Source organism: Apteryx mantelli, chromosome 3, assembly GCF_036417845.1.
Source record: "Apteryx mantelli isolate bAptMan1 chromosome 3, bAptMan1.hap1, whole genome shotgun sequence".
Lineage (NCBI taxonomy): Eukaryota > Metazoa > Chordata > Aves > Apterygiformes > Apterygidae > Apteryx > Apteryx mantelli.
This window is the reverse complement of record NC_089980.1, coordinates 50,938,795-50,960,145: the sequence shown is the minus strand read 5'-3', so window position 1 is coordinate 50,960,145 and position 21,351 is coordinate 50,938,795. Positions and strand designations below refer to the sequence as shown.

The window sequence follows — 21,351 nt, the reverse complement described above, 5'->3', positions numbered from 1 at the left end:
GAAGCTCATCTGAATTCAGTCTAAATACTGCTTGCAGCTGTTGGCTCAGAGAGTGGTTTTCATGCAGAATATGTTCATGTTGCTTAAGTTTTATTTCAGCATCTTGTTTTGAAATTTGCTTCAGGTCAGACCACTTAAAATTTAAGTTGTATCTGTGCCACAGGAAGAGATAACTTTCTTCTACCAGCCTTTAGAAGTTTCTTAGGTGAAAGTTAGAGATAAATGTCAGCCAGCAGGCCAAAAAATACTATGTCAGAGTACAAATTTTTATTTATTTATCTATCTATTTATTTATTTATTTATTGCAAAGGTCTTTAAGTAGACATTGCATTTTGTACTTTCGCATTGGCTTAGATATAATGGGGACTACTGGAATGATGTTAAAATTTAAGCTCTGTGCAAATGCTAAAAATGTCTAATAGGCACATGATTTGGAAGAACTTCAGGAACTCTGTATCTTGCAAATCCATGAGATAGTTGTGATTGTTTAAGAAAAGTAGTATATTTGCCTACCTCATGTCAGTAGGTAGAAAGGCATCTGAAATTTGCCTAAATCTAATGGAGAATGGAAAGTGGAATTTCACATGTTTTTACTATTTACTAGATTGATAATGTCTTGCATAACTAATGTTTTGTGTACCAGAAAAATAACCTTCAGATTTATTGTGCCAGTTTAAATATTTATGAGCAGTGACAAACAGAATATGTGCATACCATTTTTTGTATTACTAAGCATGTTCCATTTCTGCATAAACAAAAGAAAAGATAGAATTTGAATGTTTTATGATCTTTTTTATTGCAGGAGGGAATGATTTCTGGCTGTCCAAAGTCCATAGCATTCCAGCAAATACTAGAAACACATATGAAATCATCTATAAGACTGAAAAGTTACGTTGATTTTAGAACTTGTTCTGCTATGTCATTTGTGTAGGTTTGAAAATTTCTCTCCAGAACTAATTAACATATATGAGGATGTACAAAGAAGTAACCAAGGGACATGTTTGTTTATCTCCACATGGAATAGGGAGAGCTGATCTTTCACAAGCCAAGAGACCTGGGAATTGGATCTAGCTTTCTCTCTTCAGTTACTCTATGCTGTGAAAAGGGCTCAGATCTCAGCTGAAAGAAAAACTTAAATTCTCTGAGTGTCAGGTGCCAGGACCTGGTAAATACCTTCACAGAATGTCGAAGAGGTGACCCATAACTCCATTAGAGGAAGGCTTCAGGAGAGTAGACTTCAGATAGTAGGCCTTGAGGCAGAGAGATTAAAGGGAAATGTTTGCCTTATGAGACATTTAAGGAAAAAATGATTGGAAACGGTAGCTAACTGTTGAAGACATAAACAACATTATTCTGACACTGCTTAGTTCCTGTCAGAATTAGTAAATTGTGCCCTGAGAGAAGATCCCGCGCACACCCAGAATGATACAACAATTTTCATTCTGTCGTATGCTCTAAAAGTATTTGAATTTGATCCTCAGTATGGGAAATCAGAATAGTAGCCCACTGCTAATATGCCTAAAAGAAGTTTAAGTATCATGAAGGCATTTCCCTTGAGCTGCCAAGCTTAGTCCCTAGCCTTTCCCATTCGTTCTTCCTTAACTGTTAACAGACATCTTGCTATCTTCTACCCTACAACCTTATCCTGTTCTTGTACTTTAACTGAGTTGCTTCTCCTAACCAGGTTAGGAGAACTGAGAAATACTTGACATTCAGTTGTCACCTTGAGAGGTAAGTCACCTCTCAAGGCATATACTGACTGATTTGGGAAGATTCAGTTACCATGAGAGCATCTATGGGGGATAGAACTTCTCAAGGGAGCAAGACATTTAATATGTAAATAATGGCTAGCTGTGTCTTCCCAAATCACTGTCCTGTAATGTGATTTGTTTTGTTTTACTGTTTCAAACTAATACCTGAGATTCTTGGCTGTATTTCTAGGTAAAGATATGAAATGAAGCCTTAGATACCAATGTTTAGAGTCCTTTCATCAGGGCTTGTTTTATTGTCTAGTATTCAACTACAACATAAAAAAGAAAGCAAGTGGATATCTATCACTTAGACTGCCTCTGTGAGCAGTCAGGAATTGCTAAGATTCTTCTTTCTGCTTGGTTTTGGTCTTCCTTTTGCCTCCATACCATCTCACTATGTGTGATATCCTGTTAAACCTTTGCAAGATGCAGCTCCTTTACTTTGACTATGTAATCACAAACCAGCACTACAAAATAGTAATTTAATTTCAAATGTAAAACCAGCTTTTTCACACTGGTTAGTCATTGTTCTGGCATTATTGTAAGAATCCTAAAAAGCCATAGATAAAAACATCTTCTGTAAGAATTTCTGAGCAATCCCAATAGCCTCTGCAGGACTGACATTTTCCACTTGTCTACCATAGAAAGCAACACAAGAAATCCTTATAAATGGATTAATGCTTGCCCACAGGCCATTAGGAAGGAATGAAGTTTTCTCCTGCAATAAAGAGTGTTGACATCACTCTGTCAGGATTTCAGATCCTTTAAACTAATGGCAAAATCAATATTGTGTACAACAATGGAAATAAAAGTAGGAGCATCAGCAGCTGCCTTCTGTTCACCGTGGTCTTAATCTTCTGCTTTTTGCTTCCTAACTCCTGTCATGGATGAAGATTATTTCTTTGGCAACATAGATCCCTGTTTTAGCTGCTTACCAAATACTTCTACTGGAACTACTATTTTTTAGAGGTTGTAGGTAGGTAGAGCATGCTTGAAGAACTATGAAAACTGTGTTGTTTAAGTCTGTGTCAGACAGTTTCTTTTGTAAATTTATGTTAGAAGAAAAGATAAGGTGTTTTACTCAGTGCTATTTTATAGATGTTCTGAATTATTTTAAAATAATAGATAATTGTGCCATTGCAGGTATAGCAGAAAATATCCTGTATTTCAATACATGAACCTAATACAGTAATATGAAAAAAGTATGAAACTCTATATAATAACCTGTGAAATGAGATTTCTGAAATGAGATTTGAAAAATTTTCAGAAATGGCAATCCCACTCTCCTTTTAGGACTGTCCATTACATTTTGGGAAAAAAAAAATCAAACAGCCATTTATGTTTCAACAGAAAACAAATTTCTGGCCAGCATGGTGGTGAAGTTGAGTCCTTAACCTTACACTTTGCAAAAAAATATATTTTACATTAAGGCTTGTATAATAGTAGGTATACTTGACATATGGGTGAATATGGACAAAGGCACCATATATATTTGTAAATATTTGATCTATCTATTGGGAGTATGTGCTTAAATTATTTCATGCAAGAGGTGAATTATTTATCTTCGTTAACATTCATTTCAAAAGGGTTCATACTATCATAGCTGAAATTTTTACTGCCTTGACCTTTCTTTTATTTTGAACCAAAGTATACCCGTGTAGCAATTTAATTTGCTTCACCGTGGATGTACAAGCTAATACCTTTTAGCTTAAAAGTTTGCTGTTCTCTGTCAGAGTGCTTATTCAGAGGTTCATCACAGTTCAGCTAACAGTATATATGTTTTGTGTCCTCTCCTAAGCAACACCCATGTATCTGAGGTGAGCCACTGATAACAGAGGTTGAACCTGGGACCTCTGTAACTTCAGGTATGAGCTACTCCTGGAGTTACAACACTTGATTCCATTAGCTAGGGCTGGAGCAAGTGGATCATTCGTCTTAACTGGGGATTGAGCAGCCACTAATGAAGAATACATGGAATTCTGTGTGGAAATGGTTTATAATATGTATTTTAATAACAGAGAAGGGTATACATTTACACAGAAAAGCCTTCTTTAGCTAGCCTTTTTTATTTTCCATCAGGATACTGCTTGGGTCACTGGATGTGACTTCCTAACTCAGCTGAAACGCGTCATGGCTGTCACTGAAAGGACAGTCATCGTCTGGGACTATAAATCAAAAGGGAGTCAGGTAGTATGTTGGATCAGGCAAAGGTTAAAGAAGAAAAAATATTTCTCTGTTTTCAGCGTACATTGTATTCCTTTTGTCCAATGGGATGAAGTCCTTAAATTTGTCTTTATAGGAACTCAGTGAAACAGTGGAATTCATACTATGAAAGGAGTACCCCTTCCACACCAAATGTTTTTTTTTAGACTGTCTAAAAACTTTCAAGAAAGATGAAAAGCTTGTCCTATTCTGCAAAAAAACCCTCCAAAGCATGTATATCTAATGCGCATGTGTGAGCACATGTATCTAATGTGTGTGCGTCCATATACGTATATCGGAATCTATTGTTTAAGAATCAGGGGACAGGTCTTTAAAAGGAATATAACATACACTCCTTTCGGATAACTTCCCAATTTAAAGAAAATCTTTCTTCACATCCTGCATTTTGTTCAGGGCTTTCCAAGAGCAAAAGCATCTTGATGTTTGTAATGTATGTTCTAACATTTGAAGTTTTCTTGAATGCCAAGAATTTCTGATCCATTCCTTTGCTTTTTTCTCCTATTCTGGGGGCTTCTCTCAGCAATTATGAGTTGGCTGAGAAGATGAGATGAAGCAAAGTAAATATTTTTAGGATAAGATCAAGCCTTAGGATTTTTTCTTTGTTCTCTTAAAATTCAAAGACCTGTTCCCAAGCTCATACAAATCAGTGGATGTCTTTCTGTTAATTCTGTGGGACTCCTCAGAAGGAAGGCTCAAAAATGCATTCTCATGGAGGTTTCTCCCGGTCATTATATCAATGAGAGTTGAACCTGTCCTGTGGCTGAATAGGAGCAGTTATCTTTCAAGACAACAGGAATAATATACATACAGTCCTATATCTGTGCTGTTTCTCTTCACCATTTCTGTGCTACCTGCTCCCCTGCATCCCTGTTGTTGTTTTACTTCCTGAGTTGTGGTATCCAGAGAACCATGTGGTACACAGAGAACCATGAAGCAGTTAATTCCTGTGGCATGTGGAAAGTTGCCAATTTAGATTGGCAAGGATGCTTTAGTCAAATAACACATAGAGTCAAGAAGTAGAAGCAATACAGTGGAATACGAATGACCCCAAATTCCATTTCCAGGCCTTCTCAGTCTAGCACAATACCACAATGACTTGCACTTGTATTCATTCCCTCTATCTCGATTCCTGAAAACCTAGACACCTGCCCATGTAAGTACACTTGGTATTCCCAGGCTATAATGCTAACCAGGACTCTAGTATAATTTCTGGACGTGTGTTTCTGCTGCATTTTATGGCTTGAACAATTCTATAATTCTGCTATTTCACATTTTCTTGGTAGACAGCATTTTATTTTGAGCAGGATGCCTTGTAATGTCTTACTAAACATACCATACCACTTAGTATGGTGAAATCTTCCCTAAAATTTGTAATTAATTTTTCCTCACTCAAATTGCAACAGGCTGTGTATGAAATAAAGCCTCACTTAAATCTTTGAAGTTAAAAGTTTCCTTTTAACTTCACTCAGTGATCTTCTTCCATGAGTTTCTAATACCAGAAAACAGCTATCACAGAGGAACTTTGAAAAGCCAAAGAAAAGATTTGGATGCTGATTTAAGTAGATAAGCATGATATGTTCAGTCTATTTAAGGGCTCGTGCAATATCTGATAAACTATTTACTGTATTTCACAGAGTAATTGCTTTGTCATCAAACCAATGGAAAATGGTTTGCTCTGTGTTTGCACGGTGACTGCATCAGATCATCTGGCTAAGGATAACATCCTAATGGGAGATGATGGGGGTTATGTCAACCTACTTACAGTGACCAGTGATGACTTTGGATTGAAACAATCTAAAGACAAAAAAAAATCGCAATTTTATGTCTTGGACTCCAAAAATTTTAAGATGTAGGTTGCTTATGATAAAATATTGTAAGTCTGGCGGTTTTTGTTAATTTGGGGTTTTCTCTGGCTTGAATGGAGGATTAGCTTTTGTTTATAAATTAACCCCACCTAAAAAAAACAAAGAAAATAGTTTTTAAGACTGTGGTGAGTATGATTTGCTTGTTGTTGTGTGGAAGAAATGCATCATTTTTAGTGAGAGATTTTACTACAGAGAGACTGCAGAGTAGAACTCCAGGGAAGAATTCACAATTGCATTTGTCCAGTTTGACATAGGCACAGCTCTATTGTGCCCTTTTAAATGGAAGCATAATTGCTACTATAGCAGTGCATGAGTCAACCTTAACCTTAACTCTGCTCTAAGATCTGCTGACTTTTAAACTGGAAGAGCAGTTCTGCATCTGCCCTGGATATTAAATGCGATCATTTGTTGTGTATAATCTCACTGACAAAATCCCTATCCAGCTATGGGCATATTACACTAAATGCAAATATATCCTATTAACCTCTCAATTTATATCCCTAGTGTTAAACGCAAGCTACATGATGACTGGGTTATGAAGGTTAAGTATATTTCTGACCTGAAGTGTTTTGGATCCTGCTCTATAGACAGCATTCATTCATTTGTTTTGGGTGACATAAAGCGACTAGAGGACAACATGGCGCGTTCTGAAAAAACAACTTTTTGCTTTATAATGCTTCCTGAGATCAGTGCCTTGCAAATCCATCCTGTTGTATTGAAGCTGTCTTTTCTAAAGCATTGCTAATACAAACTAAGATACAACTACTTAAATACTACAATATATTTGTTCATTAGCTTTTGATGCAGGAAAGGACTGTCCATGTGTTCATTTCTCACAGCCCTTAAAAATAAATTATGCTGGCAGTGTTGTCTGCTTTACCTTCTCATCAGCAGGCAAATTTTAGTAAATATATTGCTTTCTTACATGTATATTATGTATACATTCATTTAAAATTTATATCCATATATGTTCAAATAAGTTTCAAGTTAAACAAACTTAAATCAATATAGCAACTTATCCTGAGGTCTGCAAAGTTGGATTTACCTTGCATCAGTCTGTGGCCTCCTTATCTGTGCCATATTCTTATTCATATGGCCCATCAGTGCTGTAGCTGACTCCAAGCCTTGCTAGCATGTGATTGTAGAAGAGTTTATAACCCAGTTAAAGAAATAAATAATACATACAAACACAATTTTATGTAAAAAGGAACTATAAATAACATTTATATAGCACTTTTCATTCAAAGATCTCAGAGCATTGTAAGCAGTAGATCAACTTCACAATTCCTCTGTGAGGTAGGCCCAGAAATTAATACATTTTTAAGGCTAGTGGCAACAATTATGATAATTTTTCTTATCTTTTGTATAACACAAGCCATAAATTTTCACATTGTAATTCTTGCATCAATCCAGGAACTTCAGATTTTATGAGTATTACATATCGTTGTGGACAGGTGAAGTGAAATATGAAATAGTTATAGCTTGGTCAAGGTCACTTACTGTGTCAGGAGAAAAGCTGAGAAATCCTATCTGAATTTGCTGGGGGATTTTGGAAGAACAGATTTAATCTGAGGAGAAGGAAAGCAAAGACCAGAGAGCTAAAATTACAGTCAAAAGGTTATGTGCTGCCACCACACACTGTTTGTTATACATTAATAACACACGGGGCTTCTTTGCAAGGCTGTGACTTGAGCAGGACTTCCCATTAATGGAACCCCTTATTCACACTGATATTGGAAGAGTATCAGGACCATTCATTAAGGAGCCAATGGAAAGTTATACAAAAGTATTTAATTTAAGAATTAAAGGAAAAAGATGGCAAATCCTGACAGAATCTGCCAGTCACACAGTTAAGTCAATTACTTGCTATTTTACACCATCAAAGGTATTAAGGTTCCTCTGTTAGAGCTCTGGAAAGAAAGCTTTGCCACCTCTTAATAATAGGGAGTGAACAGCCTTTTATTTACTCCTGCCTAGTAAGAGCGCAAGCCCTTTCATTTAAGCACTGAGGTCCCCCAAGTTTCCAGAGCCTTTTGTCAAATTTACCTTCATTCCCAGTTACAGTTTGCAAGATCCATGGTTAATCTCTAGCCCAGAATGAATGAAATACCTACTTGTCTGAATTTTAAAGAAGAAAAAATTAAATTTCCACCCATTTCATTTTGTATAACTTAAGTACACTGGCAGTCATTGTTTCCTGGCAGAGATGGGCCTTAGCCATGTAGGTGCTGAATCCAGAATTCAAGAAAATACTTACTATGTAGTAGCAGTATATGAAACATGGAGAGACAAGCAGAGACTGCACAAAGGATGAGTTTGGAAGGGCCACTGAGTCAATCTCAGTCCATGTTGGCTTAGTTTGAATGCTGGTTCTTTTGCAGCATTTTTCTGAATAATTCTGTTAAGCTGAGTTTCAGAAACATGCAGTCTCTTCATGTTATTATCCAACACAGAGTAGATAAAGACTATGCATTATACCGTATGTTATACAGAAGCAGCAGAAAAGTAATTGCATTTGTTTTTATCACAGAATCACAGAATCGCTGAGGTTGGAAGGGACCTCTGGAGATCATCTAGTCCAACCCCCCTGCTCAAGCAGGGTCACCTAGAGCACATTGCACAGGATTGCATCCAGGCGCGTTTTGAATATCTCCAGAGAAGGAGACTCCACAACCTCTCTGGGCAACCTCTTCCAGTGCTCTGTCACCCTCGCAGTGAAAAAGTTTTTCCTCATGTTCAGATGGAATTGTCTGTGTTTCAGTTTGTGCCCATTTCCTCGCGTCCTGTCGCTCGGCACCACTGAAAAGAGTCTGGTCCCATCCTCTTGACACCCTCTCTTCAGATACTTGTACACGTTGATAAGATCTCCTCTCAGCCTTCTCTTCTCCAAGCTAAACAGGCCCAGCTCTCTCAGTCTTTCCTCATAAGAGAGATGCTCCAGTCCCCTAACCATCTTTGTAGCCCTTTGCTGGACTTGCTCCAGTAGCTCCACATCCCTCTTGTACTGAGGAGCCCAGAACTGGATGCAGTACTCCAGATGTGGCCTCACGAGGGCTGAGTAAAGGAGGAGGATCACTTCCCTCGACCTGCTGGCAACACTCTTCCTGATGCACCCCAGGATACCATTGGCCTTTTTGGCCACAAGGGCACATTGCTGCCTCATGCTTAACTTGGTGTCCACCAGCACTCCCAGGTCCTTCTCCGCAGAGCTGCTTTCCAGCGGGTCAACCCCCAACCTGTACTGGTGCATGGGGTTATTCCTCCCTAGGTGCAGGACCCTGCACTTGCCTTTGTTGAACTTCATGCGGTTCCTCTCCGCCCACCTCTCCAGCCTGTCCAGGTCTCTCCGAATGGCAGCACAGCCCTCTGGCGTATCAGCCACTCCTCCCAGTTTTGTATCGTCAGCAAACCTGCTGAGGGTGCACTCTGTGCCTTCATCCAGGTCATTGATGAAGAAGTTGAACAAGACTGGACCCAGGACTGACCCCTGGGGGATACCACTAGCTACAGGCCTCCAACTAGACTCTGCACCGCTGATCACAACTCTCTGAGCTCTGCCATTCAGCTAGTTCTCAGTCCACCTCACTGTCCACTCATCTAACCCACACTTCCTGAGCTTGTCTCTGAGGATGTTATGGGAGATAGTGTCAAAAACCTTGCTGAAGTCAAGGTAGACAACATCCACGGCTCTCCCCTCATCTGCCCAGCCAGTCATTCCATCATAGAAGGCTATCAGGTTGGTTAAGCATGATTTGCCCTTGGTGAAGCCATGCTGACTACTCCTGATCACTTTCTTGTCCTCCACATGCTTGGAGATGGCCTCCAGGATGAGCTGCTCCATCACCTTTCCAGGGATGGAGGTGAGGCTGACTGGCCTGTAGCTCCCTGGGTCCTCCTTCTTGCCCTTTTTGAAGACTGGGGTGACATTGGCTTTCTTCCAGTCCTCAGGCACCTCTCCTGTTCTCCATGACCTTTCAAAGATGATGGAGAGTGGCTTAGCAATGACATCCGCCAGCTCCCTCAGCACTCGTGGGTGCATCCCATCCGGGCCCATGGATTTGTGGGTGTCAAGTTTGCTTAAATGATCTCTAACCCGATCCTCCTCGACCAAGGGAAAGTCTTCCTTTCTCCAGACTTTCTCTCTTGCCTCCAGGGTCTGGGGTTCCTGAGGGCTGGCCTGAGCAGTAAAGACTCAAGCAAAGAAGGCATTCAGTAACTCTGCCTTCTCTGCATCCTTTGTCACCAGGGCACCCACCCCATTCAGCAAAGGGCCCACATTTTCCCTAGTCTTCCTCTTGCTACTGATGTATTTGAAGAAGCCCTTCTTGCTGTCCTTGACATCTCTCACCAGATTTAATTCCAAATGGGCCTTAGCCTTCCTCGTCACATCCCTGCATACTCTGACAACGTTCCTATATTCCTCCCAAGTGGCCTGTCCCCCTTTCCACTTTCTGTATACTTCCTTCTTCTGGTTGAGTTTTGCCAGGAGCTCCTTGCTCATCCATGCAGGTCTCCTCCCTCCTTTGCTTGACTTCCCACTCCTAGGGATGCACTGCTCTTGAGCCTGGAGGAGGTGGTGTTTGAATATTAACCAGCCCTCTTGAGCACCCCTTCCTTCTAGGGCCCTAACCCATGGGATTCCTCCAAGTAGGTCCCTGAAGAGGCCAAAGTTTGCTCTCCTGAAGTCCAGGGTTGCGATCCTACTTGGTGCCCTGCTGCCTCCTCGCAGGATCCTGAACTCCACCATCTCATGGTCACTGCAGCCAAGGCTGCCCCCGACCTTGGCATCTTCCACCAGTCCTTCTTTGTTTGTTAGTGTGAGGTCCAGCAGCACACCTCTCCTTGTTGGCTCCTCCACCACCTGTGTCAAGAAGTTGTCACCAATGCTCTGCAGGAACCTCCAGGACTGTTTGTGCCTAGCTGTGTTGTCTTTCCAGCAGATATCGGGGTGGTTGAAGTCCCCCATGAGAACCAGGGCCTGGGATCGTGAGGCTACTTCCAGCTGTCTGTAGAAGGCCTCATCGACTTCCTCTTCCTGATCAGGTGGCCTGTAGTAAACACCCACAACAGTGTCACCCATGCTAGCCTGCCCTTGAATCCTTACCCATAAGCTCTCGACTCACTCTTCATCCACCCCTAGGCAGAGCTCAATACATTCCAGTTGCTCTCTCACATAAAGAGCAACTCCACCACCTCGCCTTCCTGGCCTGTCTTTCCTAAAAAGCACGTAGCCATCCATGACAGCACTCCAGTCATGCGAGCTATCCCACCATGTCTCTGTAATGGCAATGAGATCATTTATGTAAAACAGAGGCCACAATAGACTTCTGTGTCTGAAGTAGGCACAGGCATTTGGTTTTAATACTTCTGCTCAGTGATGAACTGCTTTACATGTGCATCAAATGACTTGTGTGAAGGCTTACTTTGACCACAGCTACAGTTTTAGGACTCTGTTTGGAGTATGACTGATAAAAGATTCATCTGTTCATATCAGAGATTTATTATTTTAATGGAAAGTGAACCATGTTCCATTTTTATTGATGCTAGTATCTAAGTCACTGTTATATATCAATTTGCTTTTAATAATATACTGTATATATTATACAAACATATATTCTAACATAACAGTATATATTCTATATATACATATGTATACAATATGTACATAACAGTATATATTCTATGTACTACAGAAAAGTAAAGTGGAAGGACTGTAGAGTATATCTTCCTAACACTTTCTACGTGGTTAACGCTTTTATTAATGATTACAGGCCTGTAAAGGAATTTTCAGTCCCTAAAGGGGTCAATGCCTTCACGTACTGTGGAAAATCAAATGTCATTGTCACTGGGGGTTACTACCAGGCTTATATAATCTATGAAGAAAGTTGTTTTTTTGCTAGAGATTGTTCTGTTGTGATTTTTTTTTTTCAGTTAAATAAGCTCAAATAAAAGCTGGGTTAGTACGTTAGCAATTTAATGGCTTCAGTCTTAAATGATAGGGAGCAGAGGTCTTGTTTATAGTGCTGGGAGCCTGGCTTTGAAGAGGTATAGCTCTTGACTGGAGTCTATCAACAATTTGTTTCTACTGTAGTCTGGGTCTGATTTAAGCATCACGGCATATGTATAATACACCAGGAGAAACAGGATGTTGGACTACTCTAAAGCACCTTTCCTAGCCATAGTGGTGACCATCTTTCACAGATTATTTCTTGTAGTGTCAGCAAGGTTCCCATCCCCTCCTACTACTACTCCTTGTCCTTCCTTTCCAGCCCAAAGGAATCCCATTGGCCCCTATTAATAATTTTTCTTCCTCTTCTCTCTGATCATGTATCCCCAAAGCTCTGACTGTTCTGTCTTTCCCCTAGCACAGACTGCAGAAATAGCACTCTTAAATTAATCTCTTCCCTGTTCTCCAATATTTTTATGAGCTTTTATATTGCTGTGGTCATACTTCATGTTGCAGAAAGGAGGCTAGAGTGTGGCAGCAGTCTTGTTTGTGTATTCTTTTTGACAGGGTGGTGCCCTAGGGTGACTACATTGATGCTGCCTATCTGTGAGCCTTCAGTACTGCAGTCTTGCTTAAAACTTTCTTTAAAAGGCTTTCTAACACATATATCACAGCAGTTCTTATATTTGTATCTAACAAGAAGAAAAAAATGACCTAGGCTCACTGTCCAGCCTTGAGAATATGCAAGACTGTAAAATAAATTTGGAGAAAAAAAAGAACCCTAGACATAGGCATTAATGTAAAACAAGTGGAAATGCAACAGTTTACAAAAGGGAAAACTGAGACAGATATCAAAATAATTATCCAACTAGATATCTATTTTGGAAGTTCTATTGATTTTCTAGACAGAAGGTTCAAAGGGAAATCAGTAGGGCTATAGGAAAGTTTTAAGTGAAAATCCTGAAGTTCAGCCTTGGGGGAGATCTTATTTACACTGATTACCATGGCACAAAAAGTACTCCTGTGAAATTTACTGATGACATGAGGTGGAGAGACACTATAAAACAGAATATGATCAGAATTTTCTGCAGGTAGAACTGGAGGATTTTCCTGTAATAATAAAAATAGGGTGAAATGTAACAGTACAAGACAGAAGGTCATGTACACAGGAACAAATAACTATTTCTGTTACACTCTGAAAATTCTTCATACAGAAATAGCAGGAGAGGAGAAAGATCTGAAAAAACTTCTTAAGAAAATAATAATAGCTATGATAGGTTAGACCAAAAGTCTGTCTAGCCTAGTATCTGCTCACTGACAGTGGTCAGCAATGAACACTTATGGCAGAGTATAGGGACAGAGCAATCATACAGCAATACTTCCCCCATGTATTTGTGTTAGTTGAAATATCTGTTGTGCAGAAAAGGAAGCATTAAATTCATTGTATATGACACTGTTTGTGATCAGCTGTGTTTAAGAAAGATTAGTTGAATATGGAAAAAGGAGCGAGAAGGAGCTTTAGAATTATATGGAGAATGGGAAACCTATCACACGAGAGAGACTAAGTGTATTTTCTGTAGCCTAGCAAATTGAAGGTTAACGAGGAATATCATTGCTATCTATAAAAATATCAAGAAGATGAACATTAGAGAAAAAATTAGAGTGGAGATGTTCTGGAAGACTCTTCCAAATAGTGGCAGTGGTGGTAAGAAATATCCTCCTGATTTTAAAATGGAGCTTGACATTTTTGAAAGGATATATTACATATTTGTCTGTGCTGGCTGGAAGCTAGACTTGGAAGATAGAACCTCTTGTTTTATCTAAACAGTTTGCTAATCAGATTATTTTATAAGGAGATGTACTTTCTCACCACTGCATTTTAATTTCAGTTTTTTCTTCAGCTGTACAAAAGCATGACAAAAAATGAATAATTTTGTGTTCAAGAATGAGTCTGCAATGATGACTTTGAAAATGTATAATAATTGTACTTAAAAAACTTTTATCAATCTTCCAGTCTATTCCTGAAGCATAACATTTACATTAACTAGATTTGGAATTCCAGGAATTTGGACTGGATTTCTGTCTGTCTTGTTCACCCACTGGCCTTCATCTTGACATTAAAAGGCATCCTCTTGCCTCTCACCCTCATTTCCACTGCTCAGTCCTGCTGCTTCCCTTGAACACAGAAGGAAATTATTCCTGAGCTGGATTGCAGGAGAGAGTGGGAATGCAGGGCCAAAGACTGTGAAAGGGTGGGATCGTCCCTTTCAAGATCACTGTGGAGTTTAGGTCAACCAATGACTTTCATGAAGTTGCACTGTGAATTAAGAATCTAATCTTTCAGCCTTTGAGAGACCCATCTTCTAAACTGGTAGGATTCAAACATATAACTTACATTAGCAGGATGCCAGTGACCAACTCTACACATTTCAAAAGTTTAGCTTTAGAGTTCACTGCTATATGAATAAAATATGCTGATCACAATGGCACAGCAGTCAGCAGGACAAGTGCAAACCGTGTTTGGCTCTGTATCTTAGAACCCATCCCTCTCTCTTGTCTAGCTGGTGATGATCCAGTCAATGAGAGAATTAAACTGTTTCAAATGATCATAGGCAGCTGAATCATTAAAGCCCTGCTAATTAGCAAACCTGCAGCTTTATCTGTAATATATACTAAAAATCAATGACCGGTGCAGGTAAGTGATCCAGGAATCATAATATGTAGATTTCTTGGTGACATGGGCAAACATTTGTAAAAACTGTGTTTATACATCACATTCTGCAATAAAGACAAAAAAAAATCCAGTCTTTAACTGCAGGACAGCTTCTTATGTATTCAGCAAGGATTAATTTGCTAACCGCTTGTTCTGAGCCCCAATATTTCTTATTTAGCCAAACGTTTATAGCACAAATGGTATGCAAAATACTGGGTCCTACAACATATTTTTACACTGGGAGCTGGCTATGAAAAAAGTCATGTTTCAACTCCCCTCCTCTTCCATCACATTTATTTAGTTGTATTTGAATAAACTCATGAGTTTCTGTCGGAACAGGAGACTGTAATACTGTGACACAGCTTAATTTTGCCTTCCAGACATCTGACATTTATAATCATGAATAAGAAGCAAACCTGAGCCAGAGTTCATTTTTCATGATGAAAGCTATACTTCTTTAACCGTTAAATGATATACGCCCTTTAGTGGCATAAAATTTGGAGCCCACTCATTTAGAGTAACTTTTCTGTGTAAAGTTTTGCAATAGTATTATACTCAATGTTAAAGTGATATGGTTATCCTCTTACTCTGTACCCGTTTGAATTCCAACTATATCTTAATCATCACTTCAGGGAATAGCTACATCTAGAAACAAATTATATATGCATATAAAAGCTGGGGATGATCAGTTTTAAATTATATAATAAATCAACTTCTGATATCATTAGTTTTTCAGATTCCAGCTATTGTTCTCTTGTGAGAAATAAAGAGGAAGCAAAACTATTAGCTATTTCTAAATCTAGCAGTAGCAGCTTAGGACTGATAAAAGCAAGTGCTTGTTCAGTAACCTTTGTGTAATCCTGGCATAAGTAAAGTAGCTGGTAAGGTCTCCGATTTTTATTTATTTATTCTTTTACTGGCACTATAAATTAGCAATGACATATTGGGGAGTTCCCAGGAATCCTAGTTTTAGAAGTCTCATCCAAGGACTCTGGTAATGCTAGCCCTGCACAAGCATAGGAGAAAGAGTCTTTTCTATAGTCCATACTAAATTTAAGAAGAACACATGAAGGCAGACAAGGGAGCCCAAAGAAAACAACAAAGAGACATTAGTCAATATGATAAAGACATAAACCTGTCTTAGCTTACCAGATGTCTAACTGTTCTTGAAGTGGTTTTGCAGACAGCATTACCAAAGAGTATTTAAAAGTCAGACTTGGAGGAATGACAGTGAAGTGGCTGTAAAGGATAAAGGTCCTCTTGTGTGTGAGAAGCAGCATGGAAAAAAAACAGGAGCTGTATTTTTCATTTTTAGCTTGTCAGTGAAGGCTGAGTTAAGCCTGAGTTTTCAGCTGAAAAATCCTGTTGTTCTGTATGGCGTTTTAACACCATGGAAATGCAGACATCTCAGTAGACTTGTAGTACCACACAAATTGCAAAACTGTATAAGCAAGGGAGACAATCTGACCAAGTGTGAAGGATCACACTTTCTAAGAAGGTTATGGAATCCTTAACATCTAGCTAGAGCAGAGCTGTGATCATAAAACTGGACTTTGAAAAAACCCAAAGTATATACTTTCATATTTATTTATCTTGGAAGGGAGTACACTGAATGGAGCCCACTGTGATTCAAAGCATTGGTTTCACAAAATCTTAAGTATTTACTGTCTGTTATTCAGACAGTTAATACATCTTCTTCAAGCTTTTCTTGAATGTGCTTAATGCCCATCTACGTCAGGATTTTCAATGCCGGAGGCATATTTGGAACACAGAGAGAATGAATGTTCCAGCACATGTTCCAGTGAAGCAGTAAAGCAGTGAATGTCTGTCTTAACTGCTCTTAGAGCAGTGCCAGGGCCAATCTGGCATTCGTTCAGACAGAAGAGAGAGAACACTCCAACTATAACCAACTACACTATTATCTCAACATCAGTAAAAGGAACAAACTAATCCGCCATTTCACAAAAGAAGCAAGCAGTATTTTTAACATAGGGAAAGGCAACAATATGGCCTGCCTTTTTAATCTGACTTTTGCTGCATTTTCCTTCCTAATGACAATTGTTCTTCATGTTTATATCTTAAGTAAATAACATGTATTAGTGATTCTCTTCTTAAAGAAAATCTCTGTGTCACAGTTAAAGGGCAATATTCTCCCCTCCCTTTATCTGCCATCATCTTGAGGACATAAAGAACAGACCAATTCGGAAGGCTAAGGGAGATCCTGTTCCTCAGGAACACAGCAAGTAGACAGTTAAATTGGTCAGACACAATCAACAGCTCCCAGGTCAGCATCATTTTAAGACATTACATTTTCCATTTGGAGCTGCTAAAGAGCGTGCTGTTGAGGCACTCTTTGTTCCCTCTGGCACTATAACTCATCTCACCAGTCTTACTGGAGGCTCCTGTCTGCCATATGTCTTCTCTTCATGTTGTCTTCCTGGAAGGTCTGCAAGCTGAATTTCACTCCCATGGTCTTGTTTCTCAGTAACGTATTCTAACCTGGTCACAAGGGTTCTGCTAACTTGCTGGGCATGTCTACAACAGCCTGACGCAACATCTGGGGAAGTGAGCAGGGACCCATTGTGCCCTGCGTTATGACCATCCAAAAGGGCTTCACAAACTCTTTGTGTGATTATGGCCTTTTAAAGAGAATTCCTCCCATACTAACAGCATAGACAGTTAATCTGAAATAGTTTTGCCTCAAAGTGCTCCTGAAGGCAATCGATTCCCTTTGAAGCTACTGCCCATCAGTTGCTTACTCCTGGGTCCCCTTTCCCTTGCAGGAGTTATCCATCCCTCCGTTGTGCCAGTACAACTGTTTGCATGGTCACATTCTCAGTCAGACCTGTAAAGTGATCTGGCATAAAACAAGATGGCTTTTTGTTGTAGCTATTTTAAGAGCAGATCATTTCTCCAATGTCATTTAGAGAGAGGCTACATAAACAACAGAATTAATTTAACTGAGAGGACAGTAATGGTTGATGGAGGAAAAGGGAGATGGGGCGATCCTAAGTGAATCACATCTTGCTGTATTAAGAGGGAAAGGACTAGATACATCTCTGTAGAGGGAGAGGGAGCGACTGACCCATTGTTTGAGCTTAGGTTGACAGTGGGTTGAGCAAGCCTAAGGAAGATCCCTGAAGAGCAGACTGAAAGAGCTGACCTTTAACTGTTCTTCTTGTTAATAAAACTGAGTTGAGCTTCACAGCCATGAGGCTGAGTGCTATGTGCTGTGAATGTTCTTCTTATGTGTGTACTTCCCAGTGTATGCATTTTTGGCTTCTGCACTTCACTTTAAGCTGAGAGCCTCAAAGCAAAATCTAGGTTAAATGTAGCTGTTTCATCTGTTGTGTGTCAAAGTAGTTAGATTTTAGACTGCTCAGCTAATGCAAGGCTGAACTTGTACAGTAGTTAAATATGAATTGCAATATTTGCCAGGAATCAGATGTTAAAATACCAGTGCACTAATGTTAAATTTAAAGTGGGCTCAGGTTCTCTTATAACATTTGTGAAAAACAGCAAATATTTCAGGATACCTGGTACAGTTGTGTTTGCATCAGTATGTGAGGAGTTTACTGATACATTTTTAACAACATTTTTGTTCTCAAATTTGAAAATTTATGAAAATTATTATGAAAATAGTACCAAAAGACTCCTCTATAATGCAATCAAAGGTGATGCCCTAAATTTTAAGAAATTTAATGTTTCAACATAAAAACAGATGTGAAAGACTGAATTCTTACTTGCATTAAGACACAAAATCTCTCATCAGCAGTTATTGTTTGCAGTCTGCCCTCAGCTTTCACGTGTGTTCCCCTTCCTGTTCTTCACACCCACCCCCTTCCATCCGAGGCTGTCATCCCTTCATTATCTGGTTGTGTGGACATCATTATTATTTTGATCTTTTTCTAAATCAAATCTTCGCAGGAAAAAAATCTGATCCCCAAATCTATGCTTAATAGAAGTATTCTGCCTTTATGGGAATAGTGCATGTTGTCATAGCCAGTGCCCTTAGGCACTCCTCTGATAAAGTCAAACGGTTTTGAAGTACAAATGAGTTATGTGGGGAATAAGCGGTGAAAAGGTCGAGCATTAGTTGAAATCCAGCCCTTAGAATGAAAAATTCTCATCCTTGTGTGGGAGTTGCCTACATAGTGAAAGTAGAGGCTCATGAGCACTAAGCTCTCCATTAAGAAGCTAATTTATATCAGTGACTATTCAGTCTCCTTCATCATAAAATATTTTTTCCTGTCAGGTGATGATAGACTCCTTCGTATGTGGCATCCTAATATTAATACTAAGCCTATAGGAAAGTTACCAGGACACCTACATAGTGTTGTGGAAATCGTGACAAATGAAAAAGATCAGCATGTCATCAACCTTTCCTCTGCAAAGGTAAAACACTTTATCCTTAACTTCATGGAAATCAATGCAGTAAATGCTAGTAACAATGTGTATTTGAGTTACAACTTTTGTTGGTGTCTGATCCTAATCTCATTGTTTATCAGTTAATTTCAATAAAAAAGGTGGTGTTATAGCTTAAAGGTTCCAAATCATTTTATACTGAGAAGCAAGAGTAGAATGAAACTATACATGTATCAGAATACTTTGACTTATTTTCTTTCTAAATGTAATGAAAGAATACTAACAATAGTAGATATTAACATTCTGATAATTTCTGTATTACTTTGACATCTCAGAATTAAGACATAACGTGTACCTCAATGCCTCATTCAGTAGTGATCATCTCCAGCTTCCTACAGCTTCATTTACCCTTCTCTGTACCTGTCAGTCTACTAAATCCATAGGTGGAGTTTTTCTTACACTGACCGCTCTATAGGCCATGTTCAAGTCTTGACCTCTGTATGAACAGTGTCTATTATGAGCATTGCTGATCCAAAACATTGTCCATGAACAAGAAAACTAATAAAATCAATAATAAATTTCTTCAAGAAAGTACTGCAAGATTCTTCTGGAAATGAATGGGTTTCCTTTAAGTTATGGGTGGAATCTTTACATCAGTGGTTTATCTCATTTCTCAAACTGAAACTACTCAAGAGAGAATAAAAACTTCTAAAAAAACTGTGCAAAAACAGTTGAGAAACAACCAAAGGAATAGTTCTTAAAGGCTATGGGGATCTTCCAAGAGTGGTCCTATGCAATATTTTCCATATGCAATAGTATTCAGTATTCTCATTAACATCTGCAATGATAATAATGTATAAAAATAAATAAAAGATAATTAAAAGAGTATACATACTAAATTAACCAGTTGACCCAAACTGGATAAGGGCTGCAGGCAGTGGGCAGAAGTATTAGAATTCAGAATGGTCATTAAAATTGGAGATATGATGTATGGAAAAAGTGAATTGCTTCTTATAAGGCAGTAAGGACCTAATCATAGTTATATACGTAGGTGGGAATAATCAGGTGAATGAGCCTATGATGAACAAAACTCCCTAAGCAACAGTGCTGCAGAGAAGAACCTGGGGGTTACCAAGGATCACAGCAGAGCATTAAAAATAGTCAGTCAGATTCTGGAGTGAGAAGGTAAATGCAATACTGGGAGGTACCAACAGAGGTATAGTCTACAAGATATACAGAGTGAGCTATAGAAGGATATAGAAATTGTGAACAGTTTCAGGCACTGCATTTGATGAAACAGGAGGGCAAACAGGAAAAATTTCAGATAAATATGAAAGAGCAGAAGTCTCAAAAATGCAGCCTCTGAGGTGGAAAGAGATAAATCTGTGTAGTCTAGCAAAGAGAAGACTGAGAAGCTGTGGGAAAGAAGAGAGATTCTTTATAGTTATGTGCAGTTCACAAAAAATTTTTGAAATTAGTCTACTGAGATAACCATCTGTCTCAAGATAACAGGTTTCCAGCTTTTTGTTTTGTTTTGTAAGAAGTATTATAAAACTCTCTATTTAACCTGTCCTTGCTGCTGCTCTGCCTGTAATTGCTTACTACTGCTGCTTTTGTTGCTAGTAAAGATTATATTTAACCCCATTTTTAAAATAGCCCACACCCTTCTAAAGGTACTACTAGCTGAAAAAAGTCATCATAAGTCTCACATCTTCAGATAATCCTAGAGCCATAACATTCCCCCTCCCTCCCTCCTGTAAATCTTTACCTGCACTTTTCCTGCAGGTGTGCATTACTGCTGAATTAAGGAGGTTTTTGACAGCCCGCAAGCTATGCATGTAGGAAAAATAGAATAAGACATAAAAATGACTTCAGGGGAATGAACATACATAAAGATATTTATAGAAAAATAACTAAGAATGAAGTGCCTGGGGCAGATAAATGACTATAAGATCTCTTGAGTACCTTGCTGAGCCTGTCTATGATTCAATATGCTAACTTAGGATGGAAACAAAATCTATTTTACAAGGCTACAAGCATGTGGACGCTCGTACCTGATCTTAACTAAAAGTTAAGTGGCATCAGTAAGATCACTTGTACGTGAAACTGAATCTGTGAAGATATCTTCTAATTAAAAGCTAACTATGTGTCTTTAAGCAGCACTGTGAGTTATAAGGCAGATATTAAAACATAAAAAGAAATAAAGAGATATGACAATAACAAATAAAAAATCTGATAAATGCCAAGGCTTTCAAAAGTCAGGTAAATTTTGTTGTCATAGTTGAAAGCTGTATGTAAAAAGAAGGGATCCCTCACAAAAATGTCTAGAGGACTTTATAAATAAAATAGAGATCACTCTGTGCCTCAAAGAATTTACAATTTATAGATGATATATGCAGTATACACAACAGTGAAGGAAGGTCAGCTGTAATGTGGTTGCTTCCAACACAGTTAAAACACATTTGCATTTGTCTGTATAGACAACTG

The 21,351-nt window shown here is 38.8% G+C and overlaps 1 protein-coding gene across 1 annotated transcript in view; it reads left to right on the top strand.

The window, feature by feature from the left end:
• Nucleotides 1-21,351, top strand: part of WDR64 (WD repeat domain 64) — a 97,354-nt gene that overhangs the window by 26,638 nt on the left and 49,365 nt on the right. Inside the window, exons 6-10 of the mRNA XM_013943968.2 lie at nucleotides 3,831-3,938; nucleotides 5,609-5,823; nucleotides 6,344-6,476; nucleotides 11,609-11,690; nucleotides 18,755-18,894. Coding sequence (XP_013799422.2) covers nucleotides 3,831-3,938; nucleotides 5,609-5,823; nucleotides 6,344-6,476; nucleotides 11,609-11,690; nucleotides 18,755-18,894 — 678 coding nt within the window. The remainder of the gene's footprint in view (nucleotides 1-3,830; nucleotides 3,939-5,608; nucleotides 5,824-6,343; nucleotides 6,477-11,608; nucleotides 11,691-18,754; nucleotides 18,895-21,351) is intronic.